The following is a 23,956-nucleotide window of genomic DNA, read 5'->3' as shown; positions in this document are numbered from 1 at the left end:
TGTACTTAAAGAGTAAAAAGTAAAAGTATTTTTGCACAATTTGAGGTCGTATGAAGCTTCAGATGTGGGGATTTTGATCAATTTAGTTGTTTTCTGTTTTTATTTGTGTATTTTTGACATAAAATAAACACACAATACACAGAACACAAAGACAACACACACACAACACACACGATACACACAACACACAGGACACAGACAACACACACACACAGAACACACAATACACAGAACACACAATACACAGAACACACACAATACACAGAACACACACAATACACAGAACACACACAATACACAGAACACACAATACACAGAACACACACAATACACAGAACACACAATACACAGAACACACAATACACAGAACACACAATACACAGAACACACAATACACAGAACACACAATACACAGAACACACACAATACACAGAACACACAATACACAGAACACACAATACACAGAACACACAATACACAGAACACACACAGCGCACACACAACACACACAATACACAGAACACACACAATACACAGAACACACAATACACAGAACACACAATACACAGAACACACGCAACACACACACAACGCACACACAACACACAGACAACACACACAGAACACACACAACACACAGGACGCATAGACAACACACACACACAACACACACACAGAACACACAAAGATTTGAACAGAATTTTGTTGTTTTCTGTTTTTATTTGTGTATTTTTACTTCACTACTTTTCCTCCGTTACGTCCCGCCTCTTGAAGCAGGAGCGCGTGGCCTGTAATGTTCCGCAGTGTGGCTTTAACACAGTTTCCGTCTGTTTTCCTGTAGTTGAAGCAGCAGCACAAGGAGCACTCGGAGCAGAGACTCGCCATCGAGGAGCTGGAGAGGAACATCCGACTGGCCGAAGACGTGTGTCCAGGGATCACGGACAGAATGGTCACGCACATCCTCGCCAGGTACGAGCGCCACAAACACGATAAACGCACTTAGCACAGAGAGCGAAGAAGTAAATACCTCCTCTTTAATACCCCACAGAAGTAAATACCTCCTCTTTAATACCCCGTAGAAGTAAATACCTCCTCTTTAATACCCCACAGAAGTAAATACCTCCTCTTTAATACCCCATAGAAGTAAATACCTCCTCTTTAATACCCCACAGAAGTAAATACCTCCTCTTTAATACCTCACAGAAGTAAATACCTCCTCTTTAATACCCACATAAGTAAATACCTCCTCTTTAATACCCCATAGAAGTAAATACCTCCTCTTTAATACCTCACAGAAGTAAATACCTCCTCTTTAATACCTCACAGAAGTAAATACCTCCTCTTTAATACCCACATAAGTAAATACCTCCTCTTTAATACCCCGTAGAAGTAAATACCTCCTCTTTAATACCCCGTAGAAGTAAATACCTCCTCTTTAATACCCCACAGAAGTAAATACCTCCTCTTTAATACCCCGTAGAAGTAAATACCTCCTCTTTAATACCCCACAGAAGTAAATACCTCCTCTTTAATACCCCAGAGAAGTAAATACCTCCTCTTTAATACCCCGAAGAAGTAAATACCTCCTCTTTAATACCCCACAGAAGTAAATACCTCCTCTTTAATACCCCACAGAAGTAAATACCTCCTCTTTAATACCCCATAGAAGTAAATACCTCCTCTTTAATACCTCACAGAAGTAAATACCTCCTCTTTAATACTCACATAAGTAAATACCTCCTCTTTAATACCCCATAGAAGTAAATACCTCCTCTTTAATACCCCATAGAAGTAAATACCTCCTCTTTAATACCTCACAGAAGTAAATACCTCCTCTTTAATACCTCACAGAAGTAAATACCTCCTCTTTAATACCCACATAAGTAAATACCTCCTCTTTAATACCTCACAGAAGTAAATACCTCCTCTTTAATACCTCACAGAAGTAAATACCTCCTCTTTAATACCCACATAAGTAAATACCTCCTCTTTAATACCCCATAGAAGTAAATACCTCCTCTTTAATACCTCACAGAAGTAAATACCTCCTCTTTAATACCTCACAGAAGTAAATACCTCCTCTTTAATACCTCACAGAAGTAAATACCTCCTCTTTAATACCCACATAAGTAAATACCTCCTCTTTAATACCCCGTAGAAGTAAATACCTCCTCTTTAATACCCCACAGAAGTAAATACCTCCTCTTTAATACCCCACAGAAGTAAATACCTCCTCTTTAATACCCCACAGAAGTAAATACCTCCTCTTTAATACCCCACAGAAGTAAATACCTCCTCTTTAATACCCCGTAGAAGTAAATACCTCCTCTTTAATACCCCACAGAAGTAAATACCTCCTCTTTAATACCCCACAGAAGTAAATACCTCCTCTTTAATACCTCACAGAAGTAAATACCTCCTCTTTAATACCCACATAAGTAAATACCTCCTCTTTAATACCCCATAGAAGTAAATACCTCCTCTTTAATACCTCACAGAAGTAAATACCTCCTCTTTAATACCTCACAGAAGTAAATACCTCCTCTTTAATACCTCACAGAAGTAAATACCTCCTCTTTAATACCCACATAAGTAAATACCTCCTCTTTAATACCCCGTAGAAGTAAATACCTCCTCTTTAATACCCCGTAGAAGTAAATACCTCCTCTTTAATACCCCACAGAAGTAAATACCTCCTCTTTAATACCCCGTAGAAGTAAATACCTCCTCTTTAATACCCCACAGAAGTAAATACCTCCTCTTTAATACCACATAGAAGTAAATACCTCCTCTTTAATACCCCACAGAAGTAAATACCTCCTCTTTAATACCCCGTAGAAGTAAATACCTCCTCTTTAATACCCCACAGAAGTAAATACCTCCTCTTTAATACCCCATAGAAGTAAATACCTCCTCTTTAAAATGTTGTTGATTTTTTACATGTTTAAAGTGAATTTTCAGTTTAACCCTGTGTATTTTGAGTCTTTTTTTGTGTTTTTTTTTTTTTTCTTTTAGATTCACAAATAACTGACGGTGCGGGCGTCTGACGTCCGGCGGCGCGGGCGTCCGGCGGCGCGGGCGTCCGGCGGCGCGGGCGTCCGGCGGCATGAGGCGTTTGTAAAGACTCTTTCGGGGTAAACGTGGGAGATTTTGCTGTGCGATGTCTCCGTGGCTGTACACACGTCTGTACCATACACTTTATTTCATATTTAATCACTGCTGCTGGTTTTTCCAACTGGGATCCACCTTTAAAAACCAAATCACCAAAATATATATGAAACTTTTCTTTATTTATGTTAAAGTAATTAAGCTGGACGAGTCTTTGTCACGTTATGTACGGAGCTGTAGTGACGCTAACAGAGCATTTTATTATTATTTTAACGTTTCAGTTATTTTACGTTTTTTACAAAGTTCTACAGAGTTTTATAAGATACAACAAGGTTTTCTTTTCGTATTTGTGCATTTGTTAAATAAAAAAACTGGCTGATGTTTTAATTCTCCACGACAGCAGTAACATGGACAGCCCCTAGTGGTGTAATGTGAGAATGCAACTAAGGGCTTTAAATACATTAACGCAGATCTACACTGAAAAATGGACTTTTAGAAGCTTTTTAACAAACATTACAGTTAATTCTCATGATTTACTCACTCAAACTTGTATTTTCAGCGTGAGTTATTTTTAATTGATTATTTTTAAGACGCCATTTTGCTAATCAATCCCCGTTTTCACCTCCGCTGTGACACACGCGCTTCCTTCTCCAGTTTTATTTTTTTAATCAGAGACATTTAGGAGGATTCGTTGCTTTTTTTTTTTAAGTCGTTTTAGATAAATATTGTGATTTAAAACGTCCAGATTATAAGTATAGACCAGACGCAAGCGCAATATTCTTAAAACAAACAAAAATACAGAAAATATTTACAAATCTAAACTTTTGATTTGACAAATGCTTGAAAAACGTTTTATTTTGTATCTTGTAAAAACTTGGTGAATTCTTTTCTGAAACGTGAAACGGCTCAGATGTTTTTTTTACTCTGTTGACGTCGCTCCTCTTCCATATAAGGGCTCGAGTTTTGACTTTAAACTATGACAAGTGCCTGAAGTGATTTTTCTGCTGTACATGCTTTTATTTTGAAAGGACGGGAGCGCTTCCTGTCGTCCCGCGGTCGTCCGTGTTTGTGTCATGTAGCGTTTTTTTTTTTTAGCGCTCGATAAATGCCAATGACGTTGTTCTTGTAAATGAAAATCAAACTTTATTGTGCTCCTTTTTTTTTGGGAAATTCAGATGCACCACAGGCCACAGCGTTTGAAAAGTTTATGATTCAATATAAGAAATAACACGGTGAACAAATGCTACAGGCTAATGCCACTTTGTGTTACTTAAAGCTACCGCCTGTAACTTTTTTTATTTAAATTTTTTTTTTTACCAGTAGTTGGGAGATTTGATACCTGACCCCCCCTCCCCCACTCCCCTCCTCTTACCTGGCCCCTCCCCTTTACCTGACCCTTCCCCCTCGCTTGGCCCGTTTTCTTTACCTGGCCCCTCCCCCTCATCTGCCCCCTCTTCCTCCCCTGGCCCCTCCCCCTCATCTGCCCCCTCTTCCTCACCTGGGCCCTCCCCTTTACCTGACCCTTGCCCCACACCTGGCCCCTCTTTCGTATCTGGCCCCTCCCCCTCACCTGCCCCCTCTTCCTCACCTGGCCCCTCTTCCTCACCTGGCCCATTTTCTTTACCTGGCCCCTCCCTTTACCTGACCCTTCCCCCTCACCTGGCCCCTCCCCCTCACCTGCCCCCCTCTTCCTCTTCTGGCCCCTCCCCCTCACCTGGCCCCTCCCCCTCACCTGGCCCCCTCTTCCTCTTCTGGCCCCTCCCCCTCACCTGGCCCCTCCCCCTCACCTGGTTACTCTTCTTCACCTGGAGAATTTTTATTCACCAACATTTAAGTTCAATTGTTTTTTTTTTTTATTTTCGGGTCAATTCATACTAAAAACACAACTGCTTTTCACGTTAGTCACGTTTCCAACTGTACGACAGGTGCCAAGTTTAGTGTTTCATAAATTATTAATCCGTCAAAATGTTACACAATGACTTTAAAGCGCCACATTGAACTTTTGTCTGATCTGTTCTGATGTTTCCTTTTCACAAACAGACCTGGACTTGTGGGTTTTTTTTTTGTTTTTTTGTTACATATTTCCATATTTAGGCTGAGCTCTTCTCTCACACTGCAAACACTCTGTTCCACCTTGTGATGTCATCAAGTGGCGATACAGGAAGTGCTTCATTTCTAGAATCATTTGGATGATTTCAGCCCTGGAACTGCCAATTTCCACTGAATTAAAGTAAAAAATGAGCCGTTAAACCGAACTCCAGGTCTGTTTTTAACGACGTAACAACATTATAACATCGATTAAAGCTACAACAGTCAGTTTGGTGTGATATAGTCGCTTTAACGCTGGCCTACGTTAGTTTAGCATCGTGACCAAACACATAAATGCCCTGTTTTAATAAGATGGTACATTGGTCGGAGGAGGAGATGTGGACGTCTGTGATGTTTTTACCAAAGACACTATTGTAACTTGTAAATGTTTTATATTCTTCATAAGGGATTAAAGTCGTTTTGGAGGAGGGAGGAATGGGATAAACGTGTTGTAGCGGGATTATGAAACTGTATGAATAAATATTTAAGTTTGATTTGAGATTTTTGTGTTGTTTTTTCTAATATTTTTTCAGATTTTAATTCATTTTTCAACTTTAAACAGCTGAAACAGACGAGAACCACGTGTTTTATAAATGTTTGCCGAGGTCGTCACGATAATAAAATTCCAAACTCAATGTTGATACTAAGGAAAAGACTCGATACTTGATACCGATACCACGATGATAATAATAAAAACACTGTTTTTTTTAGACGATAGAATGTGATTTTCCATGTTAAATAGTAGTACCTTTCTTTTAGATAACCCTAGTCCTCACTTTACTCGTCTGGAAAATCTGGAAAACTATGGAAAACACTTCACTGGATTATCTGACAGTTTCTACTGTTATTGGTAAACAGAAGAGTTGGGATTTTAAAAAGACGCCTCTAAACCCCCAAAATGCAGGAAGTTACAGCTGTTTTGTCTTTATGTTCTACTAATACTTCTGTTTTTTTAGTTTTATAAATGCAGCCCTGGGCCCAGCTCACTATTCACTATTCACTCTTCATTTTATGTTAAATTAAATGTTCATATTAATCCGCTCTACATCATCCTGGGTTCATTGCTTTTTTTTTTTTTTTTTTTTTTTTTTTTTTTTTAGTTATTTTGAGTTGTTTTTTATTTTTTCTGGTTTTTTTTTTTTTTTTTACTTTTTTTTTTTTTTTTTTTTTTTGACTTTTTTTTTGAGTTGTTGATTTTGAGATGTTTTTTTGTTTTGGGTTTTTTTGTTTTTTTTTTCTTTATTTTTTGAATTTTTTTGAGTTTTGAGTTGATTTATTTGATGTACTGTTATATTGATTTTTTGTTTTTGTTTATTTATTTATTTTTTACTTATTTAATTTTTTCTTTTTTTTTTTTTTTTTTGAGTTTTTCTGGGTTTTCTGTTTTTTTGGCCCTGGTTTAGTCCTGGTTCAGTCCTGGTTCAGTCCTGGTTCAGTCCTGGTTCAGTCTTGGTTCAGTCCTGGTTCAGTCCTGGTTTAGTTCTGGCAGGTTTCATCATGTTGGCGTACACTAGTCTTTGTGCTTTTACTTATTACACTTCTTTAATAGATTCTTTTTCCAGACCGAGCTGTAGTTTTTCATCCCTTACAGTTTGATCTGCTCAATAGCGCCCCCCATCTCCGAGTGGCGTCGACTCACACTCTGACCTACTGTCCTGAAGAAGTCGCACTGCAGATGGCGCTGTCGTCCTGCCTCCACCGGTAGAAACGCGGCACCAAAACCCGTTTAAACCAGCTGATCGGACACGCCGCAGTAACATCACCTGACCACTCTGAGATGGGGGGCGCTAGTGAGCAGTCAAAACTGTCATGGATGAAAACAAACTACACCTCGGTCTGGAAAAAGTCTATTTTCTGCTCTTATCCTTGTTCCGACACAGCTCCAGATCCGTTTTTTGTCCTGTGAATGGGACTTTTTCAGTATCGATTCCTGCTCAAATGTTTCGATACTAGTTTTAGTATCGTTTAGTGTCTGATTTTCGATACTTTTGACGGCCGTACTGACTGGAGGAAACATGGCTGCCTGCATTAGTGGCCCTCTGTCTGGAAAATAAGAATTCAAACGCTCAACGACCCAAAAACATACATTGGAGCTGGAATCAAACCACAGACCTCCTGGTTAGTGGGTGCCCTAACGCCCTAAGCCACTGCTGTGTCCTCATGTTACAGTTTGGGTGAAGTTTGGTATCGATTCGTGTCAGATTTTTGATAGAAACAGGATTAGATTTATACAAAAGAAGAGATTTTTGTCATTTTGGTCGTTGAAATTTGGGATTTTGGTTTGATTTTGATTTATTTGCTTTAAAAAATAAATAAATAAAAACTTTTTGGTTCACATTTTATTGGCAAAGAACGTAACATAAACACTTAAACGTCATAAACACTTCACCGTCACATGATCATTCCACACATTTTGACATTTTTATCACAAACCGGTGAACCTCAGTGTGTTTGTGTTAAACGTGAGGTAGGATTTACAGAAAAACATTTTACACAAATTAAACCAGGGACTTTCTCCTCCCACCTCCTCCCACCTCCCACTTCCTCCCGTCTCCTGCTTCCTTCCGCTTCCTCCCGTCTCTTCCCATCTCCTCCCTCCTCCTCCCCACCTCCTCGAGTCTCCTTTTGCCTCCTTCCACCTCTTATTGCATCCTCCTAGCTGTTCCTGCCTATTCCCGCCTCCTCCCACCTCCTCTAGCCTCCCCCAGCCTCCTGCCATCTCCTTCTGCCTCCTCTTGTCTTCTCCCACCTCCTCCAGTCTCCTCTTGTTTTTTTCCGCCTCCTCCTGTCTCCTCTTGCTTCCTCCCACCTCCTCCTGCTTCCTTCTGTCTCCTCCCCCCTCTTCCTGCCTCCTCCCACTTCTTCCCGCCTCCTCCTGCCTCTTTCCACCTATTCCCGCCTCCTCCTGTCTCCTCTCGCTTCCTCCCACCTCCTTCTGTCTCCTCCCCCCTCCTCCTGCCTCCCGCTTCTTCCCACCTCCTCTTGCCTCCTTCTGTCTCCTCCCCCTTCTTCCCACCTCCTTCTGTCTCCTCCTGCCTCCCGCTTCTTTCCACCTCCTCTTGCCTCCTTCTGTCTCCTCCCCCCTCTTCCTGCCTCCTCCTGTCTCCTCTCGCTTCTTCCCACCTCCTCTTGCCTCTTTCCACCTCTTCCTGCATCTTCCTGCCCATTCCTGCCTGTTCTAGCCTCCTCCTGCCTCCTCTCCCCACTCCTTCCACCTCCTCCCGCCTCCTCCTCTCTCCTCCCGTCTCTATCACTCCTCTTGAGCGCACTCTCTCTCCCCTCCTTTGTCCATGTCCACTGAATATTAATAAACGAAACAAAGACGTCAGAGCCTCAGTCTTATCTCCCAGAGTTCAGAGGGGCGTGACTGACAGATGGATCAGCCAATCAGAGAAGAGCGCGGTAACTCCTCATTAGCAGCGTCAGGATATAATTTCGCGTTAAGTGAAAAATTAACTCGTTCGTATTAACCGTCTACACGATCCTGGGGTTTCATTTTCATCCGTAAAATCCAAATATGAACATTAAAAACCGACCAATGAGGCGCCTTCTTTCACAGACGTCGCTCCCGTTAGCGTTAGCATCAGGTTTGTTCACAGCGTTATCTTCGTTATTTTCGCCGCTCCTCTCTCCTCCTCTCTCCTCTCCACTTCAACCTTCATCTCTTTTCTCGCCTTCACCTCCTTCCTCTCGTCCTCCTCGTCCTCCTCCTCTTCCTCGTCCAGCTGGAGACTCCCGGACGAAAACCGCATCCGCGCGAGACCCGCCGCAGCCCTCCCCGTGTTTCCCAAAGGAGGCGGCGCTAAGTAATACGGATAAAACACTTCCTGCTCCGTGTCGCTATAGCTACCGGACGCGCCGCCAAACATACACATGGAAACTGGTCTCTCTGGCAACGGCGACGAGTTTAGCGGCAAGTACGTCGGTCTGGTCGGTCTCGTCAAATGCGGGTAATATCCTAACGGGCGAAATTCCGACGCGGGGTTCGCGCTTCTCGGAAATGTAAACTTGACGTCTGGTTGGCTAGCGACGCGCCGCGGCAAACCGGGAAGGAAGCTACAATCGTCGCTGTAATGCCCCGCCTCCACCTGCCCGACGCCCAATAGCCTTCCTCCGTTACTTCCTGGCGGGTAGACGCGAGGCAACCCCAGCCCGCCTGAAGCGTACGGGCGCAAATTCCTCCTTGGCGTCGGCGAATCGTGCGCCAGCGGGTAAAAAGTTTGGCGTCCGTCTGTAGCGGTAAAGTCCCTTCTTTGCGGTTGAGTGAATCGTTCTAAAGACGAGACGTAATCGGACAAGTACGGGTGTTTTTGTAAAGGCGTTGCCATCGGAAACGAGGGAAGAACGGGGTGATACTGGTAGGCGGGGTTATTGGGGTATAAAAGAACCAATCCTTGCGGAGCGTCGGGAGGCGGTTGCGGATTGGGTCGGCGTCTTGAGCGGTTAGCGTAAACCCCGGCTAACCGTTGCGCCTGCCGGATTTGACCCACCCGCGCGAACTGCTTGGGGTCGTCCGGTCCGGAGGCGGAGGCGGAGCGTTGTTTCGGCGAGTTGTGGTACGGCGACGGAGACAGGGGCGTGACTTGGGTGTACGGGCGGAACGGTCGCGCGACTTCGGACGAGGAGTGGCTGCGTTTGGACATCCCGTTGGGGTCAAACGTCGGGTCGAATTCGAAGTCCTGGAGATGGCGGCGCTGAGGGTCCAGTTCGTTGTCGCTCTGAACGGCCAAAACTCGAGAAGACGGAGGGAACAGGAAGGAGTGCTCGAAAATCTGACGAGAGAAAAGGCGTCGCTTAGTTTTCGTTTTTTTTTTTTTTTTTTATCGGCTAAATCGCTCGTTTCTTTCGTGAAATCTGGCGACGCACCTGTTTGGAGACGTCGGTGAGCAGATCCGGAGACGATCGGCACTGTCTTTCGTCGTAATCGGACTGGTAGTATGTTCTGAAAACGCACAAACAAAAACAATTTACTACGATTGTTACTGCTATAAATAAAAACATATTCTTTAAAGCCATAGTATGTAACTTTTCAGCCAAAAAATAGACCATAAAAGCACGTTTGTTTGGGTTCTTACTTGGACGAAAAGGGCCTCCTCCTGCTTGTTTCCATGGAAATGTGGTCCGAAGTTTGGCTTAAACTTTCTATTTCCATGGACTCATGCAGGAGACTCGCCACCTCCGGAAAGTTACACACTGTGCCTTTAAATCTAATAAATTAATTCTATTTTTTTACCTGTCAAATGTTGAGATTTTCTTATCTCCTGAACTTGGTCCCAAACACTCGAGCAGCTGCTTCTGCGTTCGGCCGCTGAAGATCACACAAAGTTACAACGTGAGACCATCAACATAATGTCCAAACTCTGGCCCCCGGTCCAAAATCTGGCCCTTAGACTGGTCATTCTTGGCCCTCAGGCGTCTTTGAAAATTGACCCAACGTAACAGGTTTTAAAAATGTAACTTTTACAGCCTAAAACTGAATATTTTAGTGTGTCCGATTGAGGTTTCAAGCCTGAACTTAGGCCTTTTGGCTCAGTGTAACGTGTTTTCTTACGTACAAAAAAAATAAATAAAATTAATTAACTAAATAAATAAATAAATAATTAGTTGGTTAGTTTAGGGACAGCGTACATTTATAGACATACTGTAAATGTACCAGAATTAGCTAAATGTTTATTTTCATCCATCGTGTAAAGAAGTGACCACAGCATTCAGCTCCAAATGAAGCTAATCGAGGCTAGCAGTTATAGCGGCTAATTTGGCGCGCAGTTCCATATTAGGAATTGCGACCCTGCGTATCAGAGCAACCAAAAGAGCCAATCAGGAGCGAGGCTGTTGAAGGTAACGCCCATTCCCGCACTTAGCAACGCTGTCAATCAAACCTGTTGCTAACGCTAACGAGAGCGACGTCGGGGGAAGGAGGCGCCTGATTTGTCTGTTATTAATGTTTTTGATTTACAGATAAAAAAGACAAATAAAAATCTCAGGATCGCTCTGCATTTTAAGACCTAAATGATGAGTCTGACAGTTACAGGAAGTGCACCCATGATCACTTCCTGTTTGATACACAGTGTCATAATCACTTCCTGTTTGGTACACAGTGGTTAGCATGTTAGCTACGTCCATTTATATAAACAGCTGTTAAAATTGTCCACTTAAATCATCGTTCTTCTGGAGTGTTCTCGTTCACTCGTGGCGTCTGGCGGTTCGTTCTCACCTGTACCTGAACCTTGACCCCTTGCAGGACAGGAGCGTCTTGTGCACGGCCTGCGGTTCCTCGGGGAGCCTGAAGAAGGCGTGGTACTCCACACACACACGCCAAAACGACTTACACACGTCACGACTCGCCATGCAGAACTCCAGAGTGTCTTTACCCAGAGTCTGGAGAGAGTAGAGGCATTAAAGTACAAGTACTACTACTACTACTACTACTACTGCTACTACTACTACTGCTACTGCTACTACTGCTACTGCTACTACTACTACTACTACTACTACTACTACTACTACTACTACTACTACTACTACTACTACTACTACTACTACTGCTACTACTACTGCTACTACTGCTACTGCTACTACTACTGCTACTGCTACTACTACTACGACTACTACTACTACTACTACTACTACTACTACTGCTGCTACTACTACTACTGCTGCTACTACTACTACTGCTGCTACTACTACTACTGCTGCTACTACTACTACTACTGCTGCTACTGCTACTACTACTACTACTGCTACTACTACTACTACTGCTACCACTATTATTACTACTGCTACTACTGCAACTGTTATTGCTACTACTACTACCAGTACTGCTACTACTGCTACCGCTACCGCCACTACTACTACTACTACTACTACTGCCACTACTGCAACTGTTACTGCTGCTACTACTACTATTACTACTGCAACTACTACTACTACATCTAATACTACTAAATCTACTACAGTACTACTCCTGGCAGGTACAGTTCCTTTAAAAGTATTATTGAAGTACTCACCCCGACTTTATCGTGCAGTTTGATGAGGAAGTGTTTACGTTTGAAGCTCAGTTTACGAATCTTGGCCCAACTGAAGGAATTGATTTTGGTATTTCCCTAAAAAGTACACGAGTATTTACACGTCCCATGTATCACACAGAGTACTCGTAGTATTTACACGTCCCATGTATCACACAGAGTACTCATAGTACTAGTATCAGCAGAGGGTTTACCTGAAAGACCAGAACCCCCGAGTGAGTGACGGCCAGATTAATCCTCATGCCCTCCCCGTCGTACGCGGCGTGGGGCCTGATGCCGTACATGTCCAGTTTACGAGCCACCTCTAGGAGCTGGGCGTCCGATTCAGAAGGAGTGGCACCTCTAAAGCAACAACACGGAACTTTACTCCTCGTATATTTGGTGTTTTTTTTTACTTCGTCTGTAGAAATGAGCTGAAGAATTCACCCACAAACCAAGTCGATCTGCAGCTTTATGGTTAAAAAAAACACGTTAAATCTGAATCTGCACCTCCTCAGTGAGCGCGGGGGGGTTCAAGTAGTTGGTGACATCACAAAAGACTGTCCTGATTACAGACAGGTGTTTGTAATGACACACGCCTCACTGCAGGGGGCGGAGTTTGGAGTGTGGACACCTGTCAGACCAATCACACTGTTCAATGTACGTCTAGACTCTGCACCTCCTCCTCCTCCTCCTGACTCCTCCCTTTAGTCCTCCAAACCCCGCCCCTCCTCCTTCACTTTCTACACCTTTATCCAGACTCCGCACCTCCTTCTTCACTCTTTCCCCTTTAGAACTCCAGACTTCTCAGCTCCCCAGACTCCGCATCTCCTCCTCCATTCTCTTCCCTTTAGTTCTCCAGACTCCGCACCTCCTCCTTCACGCTCCCCTTTAGTTCTCCATACTCTGCACCTCCTTCAGACTCCGCACCTCCTCCTTCACGCTCCCCTTTAGTTCTCCATACTCTGCACCTCCTTCAGACTCCGCACCTCCTCCTTCACGCTCCCCTTTAGTTCTCCATACTCTGCACCTCCTTCAGACTCCGCACCTCCTCCTTCACGCTCCCCTTTAGTTCTCCATACTCTGCACCTCCTTCAGACTCCGCACCTCCTCCTTCACTCTCCCCTTTAGTTCTCCATACTCTCCACCTCCTTCAGACTCCGCACCTCCTCCTTCACTCTCTACACCTTTATCCTCCAGACTCTGCACCACCTCTAGACTTTGCACCTCCTTTTTCACTCTTTCCCTTTAAGAACTCCAGACTCTGCACCACCTCCTTCACTCTCTACATCTTTGTCCTCCAGACTCCACACCTCCTCCTTCACTATCTACACTTTAATCCTTCAGACTCCACATCTCCTCCAGACTCCACACCTCCTCCAGACTCCGCAACTCCTCCTCCACTCTCTCCCCTTTAGTCCCCCAGACTCAGCACCTCCTCCCTCACTCTCCCCTTTAGTCCTCCAAACCCTGCCCCTCCTCCTTCACTTTCTACGCCTTTAGTCCTCCATACTCAACGCCTCCTCCTTCACTGTCTACACGTTAGTTCTCCAGACTCCACACCTCCTCCTTCACTCTCCAGGCCTTTGTCTGTCAGGCTCTGCACCTCCTCCCTCACTCTCTCCCCTTTAGTCATCCAGACTCCGCCCCTCCCCCCCTCACTCCTCCCCTTTACTCCTCCAGTTTAGGTGTCATGTCCCACGTTAAGTCAAATCTGTTTTGCTCTGATCTGTTCTGTCTCCATTTAACTCCTGAGCATTTTACTCTCTCCATGAAGCAGTAGGTGTGTGTTAGCATGCTAGTGGCTGTTACCTGTGCCTCTTGTGCAGTTTGATGATCTTATGGTCCAGATACTCCTGGTTTGGGATGTACTGTTTCATGTCCAAGTGCTGAGAGTCCAGCTCCTCGTTATAGTCGCCTATTTCTGCTGTAACGCACAAACACACACATAAACACACACACACACACACAGACACAAACACACACATAAACACACACAAACACACCCTAACGCACAAACACACACATAAACACACATAAACACACACAGACACAAACACACACATAAACACACACATAAACACACACATACAGACACAAACACACACAAACAAACACACAAACAAACACACACACAAACACACACATAAACACACACATAAACACACACATAAACACACACATAAACACACCCCAACACACATAAACACACACATACAGACACAAACACACGCACAAACACACAAACAAACACACAAACAAACACACAAACAAACACACAAACAAACACAGACATAAACATACACACAAACAGACACACACAAACGCACACACACACGCACAAACACACGAACACAAACACACACGCACAAACAAACACACCCCAACACACGAACACAAACACACACACAAACACACGCACAAACACACACATATACACACACACACAAACAAACACACACACAAACACACACATAAACACACACATAAACACACACATAAACACACACATAAACACACACATAAACACACACAAACACACACATAAACACACACATAAACACACACATACAGACACAAACACACGCACAAACACACGCACAAACACACACATAAACACACACATAAACACACACAAACACACACAAACAAACACACAAACAAACACACCCCGACACACAAACAAACACACATAAACATACACACAAACAGACACACACAAACGCACACACACAAACACACACACACGCACAAACACACGAACACAAACACACAAACACACACGCACAAACAAACACACCCCAACACACGAACACAAACACACACACAAACACACGCACAAACACACACATATACACACACACACACACAAACAAACACACACACAAACACACACATATACACACACACAAACAAACACATAAACACACACACACAAACACACACACAAACACACACACACGCACCCCAACACACAGACACACACATTACTCCTGCCCTGTAAACCCCTCAGGCTGCACTTACACTGCAGTATGTGTGAGACCAGCAGGGCGGCGCTGTTGTCGTTACACGTCAGGCCTCCGTTGGACAGGTCCTGACGGATCTGTAAGGCAAAGAGGTACCTGCGAAAAAACACAACATCACGCACTTAATATTTATCTTCAGGCCAGGAGGAGAGGAGGAGATGGAGAGGCTGAAGAGGCTGGTGGTTCTGCTGCTGCGGTGGACACCAGTTCAAGGCTTATACTAAAGCTGCACTGTGGGACTTGTCTTGTGGCTGGTCTACTTCCTGCTCGTCTCCGTGTAGATGTCATTCCTGTGCTCTTAGCTTCCTGTTTACGGGCGACATTTTGAGGACTTTTGAACAGTTTTACCTGGTGAGTCCTCGTTTCAGTTGTCCAGGATCAGGAGGGAAAAACTTCACTATAAACCTGAAGAAGAGGTCACTTGTGTCTGAGGAGAGAACACGGGACAAAAAAAAAAGAAAAAAATAGCGCAATTTAAAACTCAGATCACTTAGAACGACAAATATATCTGTTCTTTTTTTTTCTTTATTTGTCAGGGACCGTGTACAAATGTATTAATCTTACAAAAGAAGAGATGATTAAATTTTTAAGCATCTTTTTTAACTTTATGTGTGTCCTTATTTGTACTTATAAAGGCTATATTTCAGCTGTTTTTATATCGTTATTATTCCCTGTTTTATGTTGCACGTTATCAGTTAGCTAGTTAGCTCGCTGCGTCTCAAAGCTAATGCTAACTTTCATTAAAAGCGTAAAATATAAAAACAAACAACTTATTAAAATTCAAATTAATTAAAATAAGGACTACGTGATTGTTTTCATATGTAGAATACTTCAGTTTGTGCGTTTTTTTAAATATTTATTATGCCTCAGAGTTAGCATTAGCATTAGCGTTAGCGTTAGCATTGAGACACAAACTTGTCTCTTTCTAAACACAATCGTCTCAGGTGAAGTATTTTATTTGTGTCGTGTTTAACATCAGTGACATTCACCCTAACCCCCTGACCTCTGACCCCTGACCCACCTGCAGCTCCCTGTCCACTGTCTGACCCTAGCCCCCTGACCTCTGACCCCTGACCCACCTGCAGCTCTCTGTCCACTGTCTGACCCTAGCCCCCTGACCTCTGACCCCTGACCCACCTGCAGCTCTCTGTCCACTGTCTGACCCTAGCCCCCTGACCTCTGACCCCTGACCCACTTGCAGCTCTCTGTCCACTGTCTGACCTTTAAATATTTATTAATTTTAATGTGACTCTGCAAAACCCTCACAGAGACAAAACTGGACAGGAAGTAGTGACGCTAACAGGAAGTAGTGACGCTAACAGGAAGTAGTGACGCTAACAGGAAGTAGTGACGCTCACAGTGAGGTAGAGGGCGCTGTTGTGTTTAGTTACCTTTTAAATCAGAGGTTACTGAGCACGGTGGACTTTTTGATTCAAGTTTTTTTTTTTTTTTTTTTATAAAAGCCTGATCTGAAAAGCTTCTAAAATTGCGTAAAGAAAGTAAAAAGTAACTAGTACTAAAGTGCTAGCAGTACTTTTACTCGTATAATTGAGTACATGATTAGCCAAGTAACAAAGTGTAAATCTGCAGTACCTTTTTCCACCACTATTGTACGTTTTATTTTTTATTTTAATTGTATTAACGTTGAGATACTGGTAATATTTTTGAAACTTTATTTGTGAGTATTTATTGAGCTTGTGTCTTTATGGTTCTCATCTCTGACTCAGTGGATCATTTTGTTATAATTTACACATTTGAAATCGCAACATTCAACTAAAACTGGGAAATAAAATGGACGTCAGAGTGGGCGTGTCCGAGTGGGCGTGTCCGAGTGGGCGTGTCAAAGTGGGCGTGTCAGAGTGGGCGTGTCAAAGTGGGCGTGTCCATATCGCGTAGTATTGACTTACATTTGATCTGTTTGGCCAGTGGCTTCATCAGCTCCAACCAAACCTGAAAAACAAATCAAAATTCCAACCAAAACATTTCAAAGTTTCCACATTTATTTTATTTAATTTAATTTTTATATTTTATTTCTTACATAATGGCCGCTGTGGTGTCTAAACTCCAGTCCAAAATACTCCTTCTCCAGCAGCTTCAGGTGACCACACACTTTGTTGAAGAAATCCACTCCCAGAACTTTGTGCTACGGGAAAATCGCAGAAGAAGAAAAAAGACACGAGATAATTGGGGTTTAGCGAAAAAAAAAAAAAAAATGGCGGAAATCTCAGGGGACGAACGTTCAAATGCGGCGTGAATATTTCCATCGGCTTTGTGAGGATTTGGAGAAGTCGCGTTTGAAGTTGGATTTTGAATTTAATAACGGCTAAGAAGAAAAATATAATGAGAAAAAGAAAACGGTTTATGGGTTTAAAAACTCGGATGGACCTCGGCAAAGGCACTGGACGCGCTCCGTACGGTTAGCTGTACGAGGCTCCGCCCACGAGCCCACGTCACCCCCGCTCCACACGCGACAATCCTCCATAAATATATAAAAACATGACGCAAACTGTGCACTACGACTTCACAAACCTGGTGTGATGTGCAGTAGGAAATAAAGCTCCTGTATTATGCAAAATGGAAACTTTAATGAGCTTTAAGTCACGTCCTAACACTTTAGTATGAGTCACATCTGCAGAGATGAGACGTCACACCTCGTGATGTCATCAAGTGGGAGTTTAACAGGTTTAAAACAGACGGTTTAAATTTAGAGAGAAAGAGAAAGAGATGATACAAATGAGTCTAGAGAAGGAAGAGAAAAGGAGTGATGGGAGAGAGAGAGAAAGAGAGAAAAAGAGAGATAGAGAAACAGAAAGAGAGAAAGAGAGAAAAAAGAGAAACAGAGAGAGAGAAAGAGAAAAAGAGAGAAAAAAGAGAGCTAGAGAGAGAAACAGAGAGAGAGAGAAAGAGAGAGAAGTAGAGAAAAAGAGAAACAGAGAGAGAGAAAAAGAGAAAAAACAGATTGAGATAGAGAGAGATAAGACAGAAAGAGAGTGAGAGAGAAAGAGAAATGGAAGGGGATACAGAAGGAGAAAGAGGAAAGGAGGGATAATGAGAGAAAGGGAGAGAGTGATAGAAGAAGAGAAAGTTAGGATAATTTAAAAAAGAAAGAAAATAGCCAATAAAAGAGGAGAAAAAGACGGGGAGGACAGAAAATCCAGGACTGAAATGATCCAGATGATTCTATAAATGAAGGTGTGTGGAGTTTAAAAACACAGCGGAGCACTTCCTGTATCACATGATGACATCACAAGGTGGAACAGAGTGTTTTCAGTTTATTTAGAAGTAAATACCTCCTCTTTAATACCCCACAGAAGTAAATTCCTGGTTTAGCTGCGTCTGAATCTGTTTTTGTTAAATTCTCTCTGTGGATCTGAAGCTCGTCTGAACAAAGTGTTGTTTTTTTTGACAAACTCCAGTTTAATGTGATTCAAATCTAAATTGTTTTTAAAAAGCGTCTCCCGGTGCAGAGACGGTGCTGTGGACAAACGTCTCAAAGACGCCTCCCTGACGCCTCCCTGACTCCCACCTCCTGTTCTCTCTGTTTAATTACCCACAATGCATCTGTCACATGTGTTTAATGTGTCTGTGACACCACAGGGGGCGCTCTATGTGTGATATTAACATGTCACACACAGGAGGAGGAGAGAGGGAACAAGGAGAGGAAGAGGAGAGAGGGAGAGGGAGGAGGAGAGAGGAAACAAGGAGAGGAAGAGGAGAGAGGGAGAGGGAGGAGGAGAGAGGAAACAAGGAGAGGAGAGGGAGGAGAGGGGGAGGGGAGAGAGAAGAGAGGGCGGTGGAGGGGAGAGAGGGAGGAGAGGGAGGGAGGGGGTGAGGGGAGAGAGGGGGAGCAAAACAAGGAGAGGAAGAGGAGAGACGGGGAGAGAAGGAGGAGGAGAGTTGGAGAGGGGAGAAGGAGGTGGAGGAAAGGAAGAGAGAGAGAAAAAGATGGAGAGGGGGGACAAGGAGAGGGAGAGAGGGGGAGGAAGGACAAGGGAGAGACAGATAGAGAGGGGAGAGAGGTGGAGAGGAGAGAGAGGGGAGGAGAGGAAACAAGGGAGAGACAGACAGAGGGGGGAGAGAGAGGAATAGGAAATAAGGAGATGGAGAGAGGCAGAGGGAGGAGAGGAAACAAAGAGAGAGAGGACTGGAGCACCAAAGGAACATGGTCAATACAAACTATGAACAACAACGGCCCAAGAACAGAGCCCTGAGGAACACCAGGTCTGACACACACACACCCCCCCCCCCCCCCCCCCCCACGCACACACACACCCGCACACACACACTCTGCAGTGCATCATGGGAGAACAGGCTGGTACTCTCCAGGTTCTCATTTATTTGAGCTTTTTCTCTGAACTTAAAAAAACAGGAAGCACCGACGTGTCTGTCCTCAGTTTGAAACACGAGAGCAACAAAGAGTAAAAAAAGAACAGAACATTCACTCATTTATTTATGTTTGAGAGAAAGAAGAACTATAAACCTTTACTGAAAAAGAAGAGAGAAAGGGAGAGAGGGAGGGAGGGAGAGAGAGAGAGAAAGAAGAACTTTAAACCTTTTACTGGAAAACAAGAGAGAGAGAGAGAGAGAGAGGAAACAAGAGGGAGGGAGAGAGAGAGGTATATAAGGAGGTGAGAGAGGATGAGACAGAGATAGAGGGAGGAGAGGAAACAATGGGGGAGAGAGAAAGGGTGAGTAAGGAGGAAAGCAGGAAAAGAAGAGAGAAGAAGAGATGGAGGATAAAAGGGGAGAGGAGAGAGAAAGGAGCAGAAAAAAGAGGGAGAGAGGAAGAAAGCAAGGGAGAAAGGGTGTGTAAGGGGGTGAGAGAGACACGAGAGGAAAACAAGGGAGAGGAGAGGAAACATGGGGAAAGAGAGAGGGAGAGAGAGAAGGAGAGAATGAGGGAGAGATGGGGAGAAAGTGAGAGTGAAATGTAGAAGGAGGAGATGAAGAAAGGAGAAGAGAAAGGGAGTGAGAGTGGGGGTTAGCGAGAGATAGAGGTGGAGAGAAAGATGGGGAGAAGAGGAGGAGGAGGAGGAGGAGGAGGAGGAGGAGAGCAGCTGAGGACCATTATGTCAAAGAACCTGTGATTAAAACAAACAAACTCCAAATCACATCCTCACGACTCAACGAGGCTTAATTTAGACTGAACTCAGGCTGAAAACACTCTGTTCCACCTTGTGATGTCATCATGTGATACAGGAAGTGCTCCACTGTGTTTTTAAACTCCACACACCTTCATTTATAGAATCATCTGGATCATTTCATCTCCTGGAACAACTGACGATCTACAACTGAACTAAAGGGAAAAAGGTAAACGTCAACTCAAAAACGACCACTTGATGACATCACGAGGTGGCACAGAGCGTGTCGTGTCGCGGCTTTAACTGGAGCATCTTTTATTTCTCTTTCTTTACGTCGAGTTTGGCCTCGAGCGACGTCGAGGTCGACTCCATTTTATCAACATCAACTTCAAATCAGATCCTTCGCTCTTTTCTGCAGTTTCTACTTATTGTCGTCTACCTCCTCTCCCTCTCTCACTCTCTTCCTCCTCTCCTCCTCTCTCTCCTTCCCTCTCTTTCCGTGCTCTCTGAGACGACGGGGAGACGGAGTCAATTCCTAAACAAAAAGATCTACTTCTGTTAATCCAGGTCAAGAAGAGGAGGAGAGAAAGAGAGAGAAAGAAGGAGGAGGGAGAGAGGGGGGGGGAGAGAGAGAGTAGAGGTATAGAGAGAGGGTAAGAGAGAGGAAGGAAGGGGAATAGAGAGAAGGAGAGAGGGAGGAAGGGAAGGAGAGAAGAAAAGAGGGAGAAAGAGAGAGGGTGAAAGGTAGAAGAGGCAGCGAAAGAAAGGAGGAGGAGAGAAAGGGAAGGAGAGAGGGAGAGGGGATAGAAGGGGGAGTGGGAGGGACAGGAGAGGAAGAGAGAAAGAGGAAAGAGAGAGAAGGAAAGAGGAAGGAAGGAAGGGAAGGAGAGAGGAAGGAGGAGAGGTGGGGAGAAAGAGAGTGAAGGGTGGAAGGGGGAGGGGGGAAAAAGGAGGAGAAAAGGAAGGGAGCGAGGGTGGGGGAGTAGAGAGGGAGGGAGAGACAAAAAGAGGGAGGGAGAGAGAGGAAGGGAAAAGGTGAGAGACAAAAAGAGAAAGAGGGGAAGTAGAGAGGGAAGAAGACGGGGAGGAGGTGAAAAGGAGAGAGGAAGAAAGAAGAAGAGAGATATGGAGAGAAAAAGAGAGTGAAGAGTAGAAGGGGGAGAGAAAGAAAGGAGATGGAGAGAGAGGAACAGAGAGGAGGAGGAGAGAGAGATGCAGAGAGGGAGAGAGAGAGAGGAAGCACTCAGTAATATTAAAAATACTTTTACTCTTCATTATTTATGAGACAAAGTTACATTTGTGTCAATTGGCAAAAATATTAAAACATGACAAAATTATTTAAAATTTTGTTAAAAAAATATGAAAAATCTCAGTAAATTTGTCAAAAAAAGTGGAATAAAAGGAGTTTGTTGACTGAATTTTCACGGCTAAAAAAATCAAACCAATATTTCTTAAAAAATAATAAATGTGACTCGTCTGGACCTGGAGTTTGAGCCTCACGTCTGCTCTTTAATCCTCTCATTTTAACTAAACAAAAACTCCGTCTGCGTCTCCGTCTGCGTCTCCGTCTGCGTCTCCGTCTGCGTCTCCGTCTGTGTCTCCGTCTCCGTCTCTTACCTCCACCTCAAACGTTCTCTCGCTGTTGTCCAGGAAAATGACCCTGAGCCGCAGCTTCTGCTCCTTCTGCCCCCGAGACGATGAGCCGATCCTGGGTAAAGTCCTGCTGCGGAGTCCCTCATCCTCCATGCTCCTCTTCAGGTCTAAACCCGGTCTAAACCCGGTCTAAACCTGGTCTAAACCTGGTCTAAACCTGGTCTAAACCTGGTCTAAACCTGGTCCAAACCTGGTCCAAACCTGGTCTGAGTCCTGGTCTCAGCTGCTGTCGTGCTGCTGCTGCTGCTGGTGGTGATGATGTTGGTCCATTTTGGCTCCTGTCTCCTCCTCGTTCTCCCAGTACTGCGGTTGTGAGTACTTGTGTGTACTTTGAGTGTGTACTTGTAGTGTGTACTTCTAGTGTGTACTTTTAGTGTGTACTTTGTGCAGTAGTGTGACATCTGGGGCAGAGCGATGTTTCCACTGAATGAACCTTAATAAGAGAGAAACACACTGCCCTGGATTAGAGGACACGCCCCCTGCGCCACAAGCCCCGCCCCCTGTGCCACCAGCCACGCCCCCTGTGTCACAAGCCCCGCCCCTGTGCCACCAGCAGATGAGCCATAACATTACGACCACAGATCTTATGTCAAACAGTCTCATTTTTACATCTAGGGACCATTTATTTTTATTTATTTTATATTTTTCCAGTTGAGACGATCAGAAAGTTCAACATCGAACATAAAGAGAAGAATATTTACACTTTAAAGCTCGAATAATTACAGAAAAGTGACTCTTGTAGCTTTAAGTCACGTTCTAATGTTGTTCACACGTCAAAAACACACACTGGAGTTGTGTTTGTTTCATTCTCACATGTTTGAGTCACTTTATTATTCGTCTGTTACATCGACAAAGATCAAAATGTGACGTTCCACCTTGTGATGTCATCAAGTGGGAGTTTTCCAGTGAACTCCTCCTTTTCCCTTTAGTTCAGTTGTAGATTGTCAGTTGTTCCAGGACTGAAATGATCCAGATGATTGTATAAATGAAGGTGTGTGGAGTTTAAAAACACAGAGGAGCACCTCCTGTATCACATGATGACATCACAAGGTGGAACAGAGTGTTTACAGTTTGAGAGAAAGGAGGAGGAGAGAAAGGAAGTGAGAGTGGGATGGTAGAGAGGGAGGGACATGGAGACAGAGGAACAGAGAGCAAGAAGAGGAGAGAGAAGAGGAGGAGGAGGAGAAAGGGAGGGGAGAGAGGAGGGCAGAGAAAGGGAGGGAGATGGATGGAGAGAGAGGAACAGAGAAAAGGAGGAGGAGAGAGGGAGGACAGAGAGAGGGAGGGAGACATATGGAGAGAGAGGAACAGAGAAAAGGAGGAGGAGAGAGGGAGGGAGGGACAGAGAGAAGGAGGAGGGGAGAGAGGGAGGGAGGGACAGAGAAAAGGAGGAGGAGAGAGGGAAGGAGAGAGAGGGAGGGAGGGACAGAGAGAAGGAGGAGGAGAGAGGGGAGAGAGAGGGAGGGAGACAGATGGAGTGAGAGGAACAGGGAGGAGGAGGAGGAGAGAGGGACAGAGAAAAGAGGAGGAGAGTGGGGAGAGAGAGAGGGGAAAGAGAGGGAGGGAGGGACAGAGAGAAGAAGAGGAGAGAGAGGAGAGAGAGGGAGGGAGAGAGAATCAAACACTGATAAAAAACACCTTTTCTTTTCAGTCCTGTTCATAAATGTAGTGCAGTAGAAAGTACAAATACTGCTCTCAAATGTACTCAAGTAAAAGTAAAAAGTACACACTGTAGAATGTACTTAAGTAAAGTACAAATACCTCAAACATAAACTGACACACAGCACTTTTTAGTCCACAGTCTGTAAAAACATGAGAAATGTGAAAACTCCAGAAAAGTCACATTTAAACAGATTTTTATTTAAACAAACGAGTATTTTGTGTTTTTATTTTGTGTTTTTATTTTGTATTTTCTCCTCGTCCTGCGTCAGAGTCTGATGTGTCTGTGTCAGGAGAGCGACGCATTTCACGGTGGATGGATGCTTTTAGAGGAGTG

General features: G+C 44.1%; 1 protein-coding gene and 1 long non-coding RNA gene across 2 annotated transcripts; one reads left to right on the top strand and one right to left on the bottom strand.

The window, feature by feature from the left end:
- The first annotated feature begins 839 nt into the window (after positions 1-839).
- Positions 840-3,431, top strand: LOC129457058 (uncharacterized). The gene is made up of 3 exons (XR_008649063.1): positions 840-969; positions 3,016-3,048; positions 3,112-3,431. It is a non-coding gene; the product is annotated as an uncharacterized LOC129457058 (long non-coding RNA).
- Positions 3,432-8,789: 5,358 nt separating this feature from the next.
- LOC117386478 (FERM domain-containing protein 7) lies at positions 8,790-22,053 on the bottom strand. Its single transcript, XM_033983839.1, has 12 exons — positions 21,925-22,053; positions 17,265-17,369; positions 17,134-17,176; positions 15,575-15,653; positions 15,225-15,322; positions 14,013-14,127; positions 12,416-12,563; positions 12,204-12,299; positions 11,411-11,574; positions 10,430-10,504; positions 10,063-10,138; positions 8,790-9,968 (listed from the first exon to the last, which is right to left on the bottom strand). The coding sequence occupies exons 1-12, from the start codon at positions 22,051-22,053 to the stop codon at positions 8,790-8,792; spliced, it is 2,307 nt and encodes a 768-aa protein (XP_033839730.1).
- Between the last annotated feature and the right edge of the window lie 1,903 nt (positions 22,054-23,956).

The sequence above is a fragment of the Periophthalmus magnuspinnatus genome, chromosome 18 (genome assembly GCF_009829125.3).
Source record: "Periophthalmus magnuspinnatus isolate fPerMag1 chromosome 18, fPerMag1.2.pri, whole genome shotgun sequence".
Classification (NCBI taxonomy): domain Eukaryota; kingdom Metazoa; phylum Chordata; class Actinopteri; order Gobiiformes; family Gobiidae; genus Periophthalmus; species Periophthalmus magnuspinnatus.
Note: the sequence above shows the minus strand (reverse complement) of the source record. Positions and strands in the feature narration are given on the sequence as shown.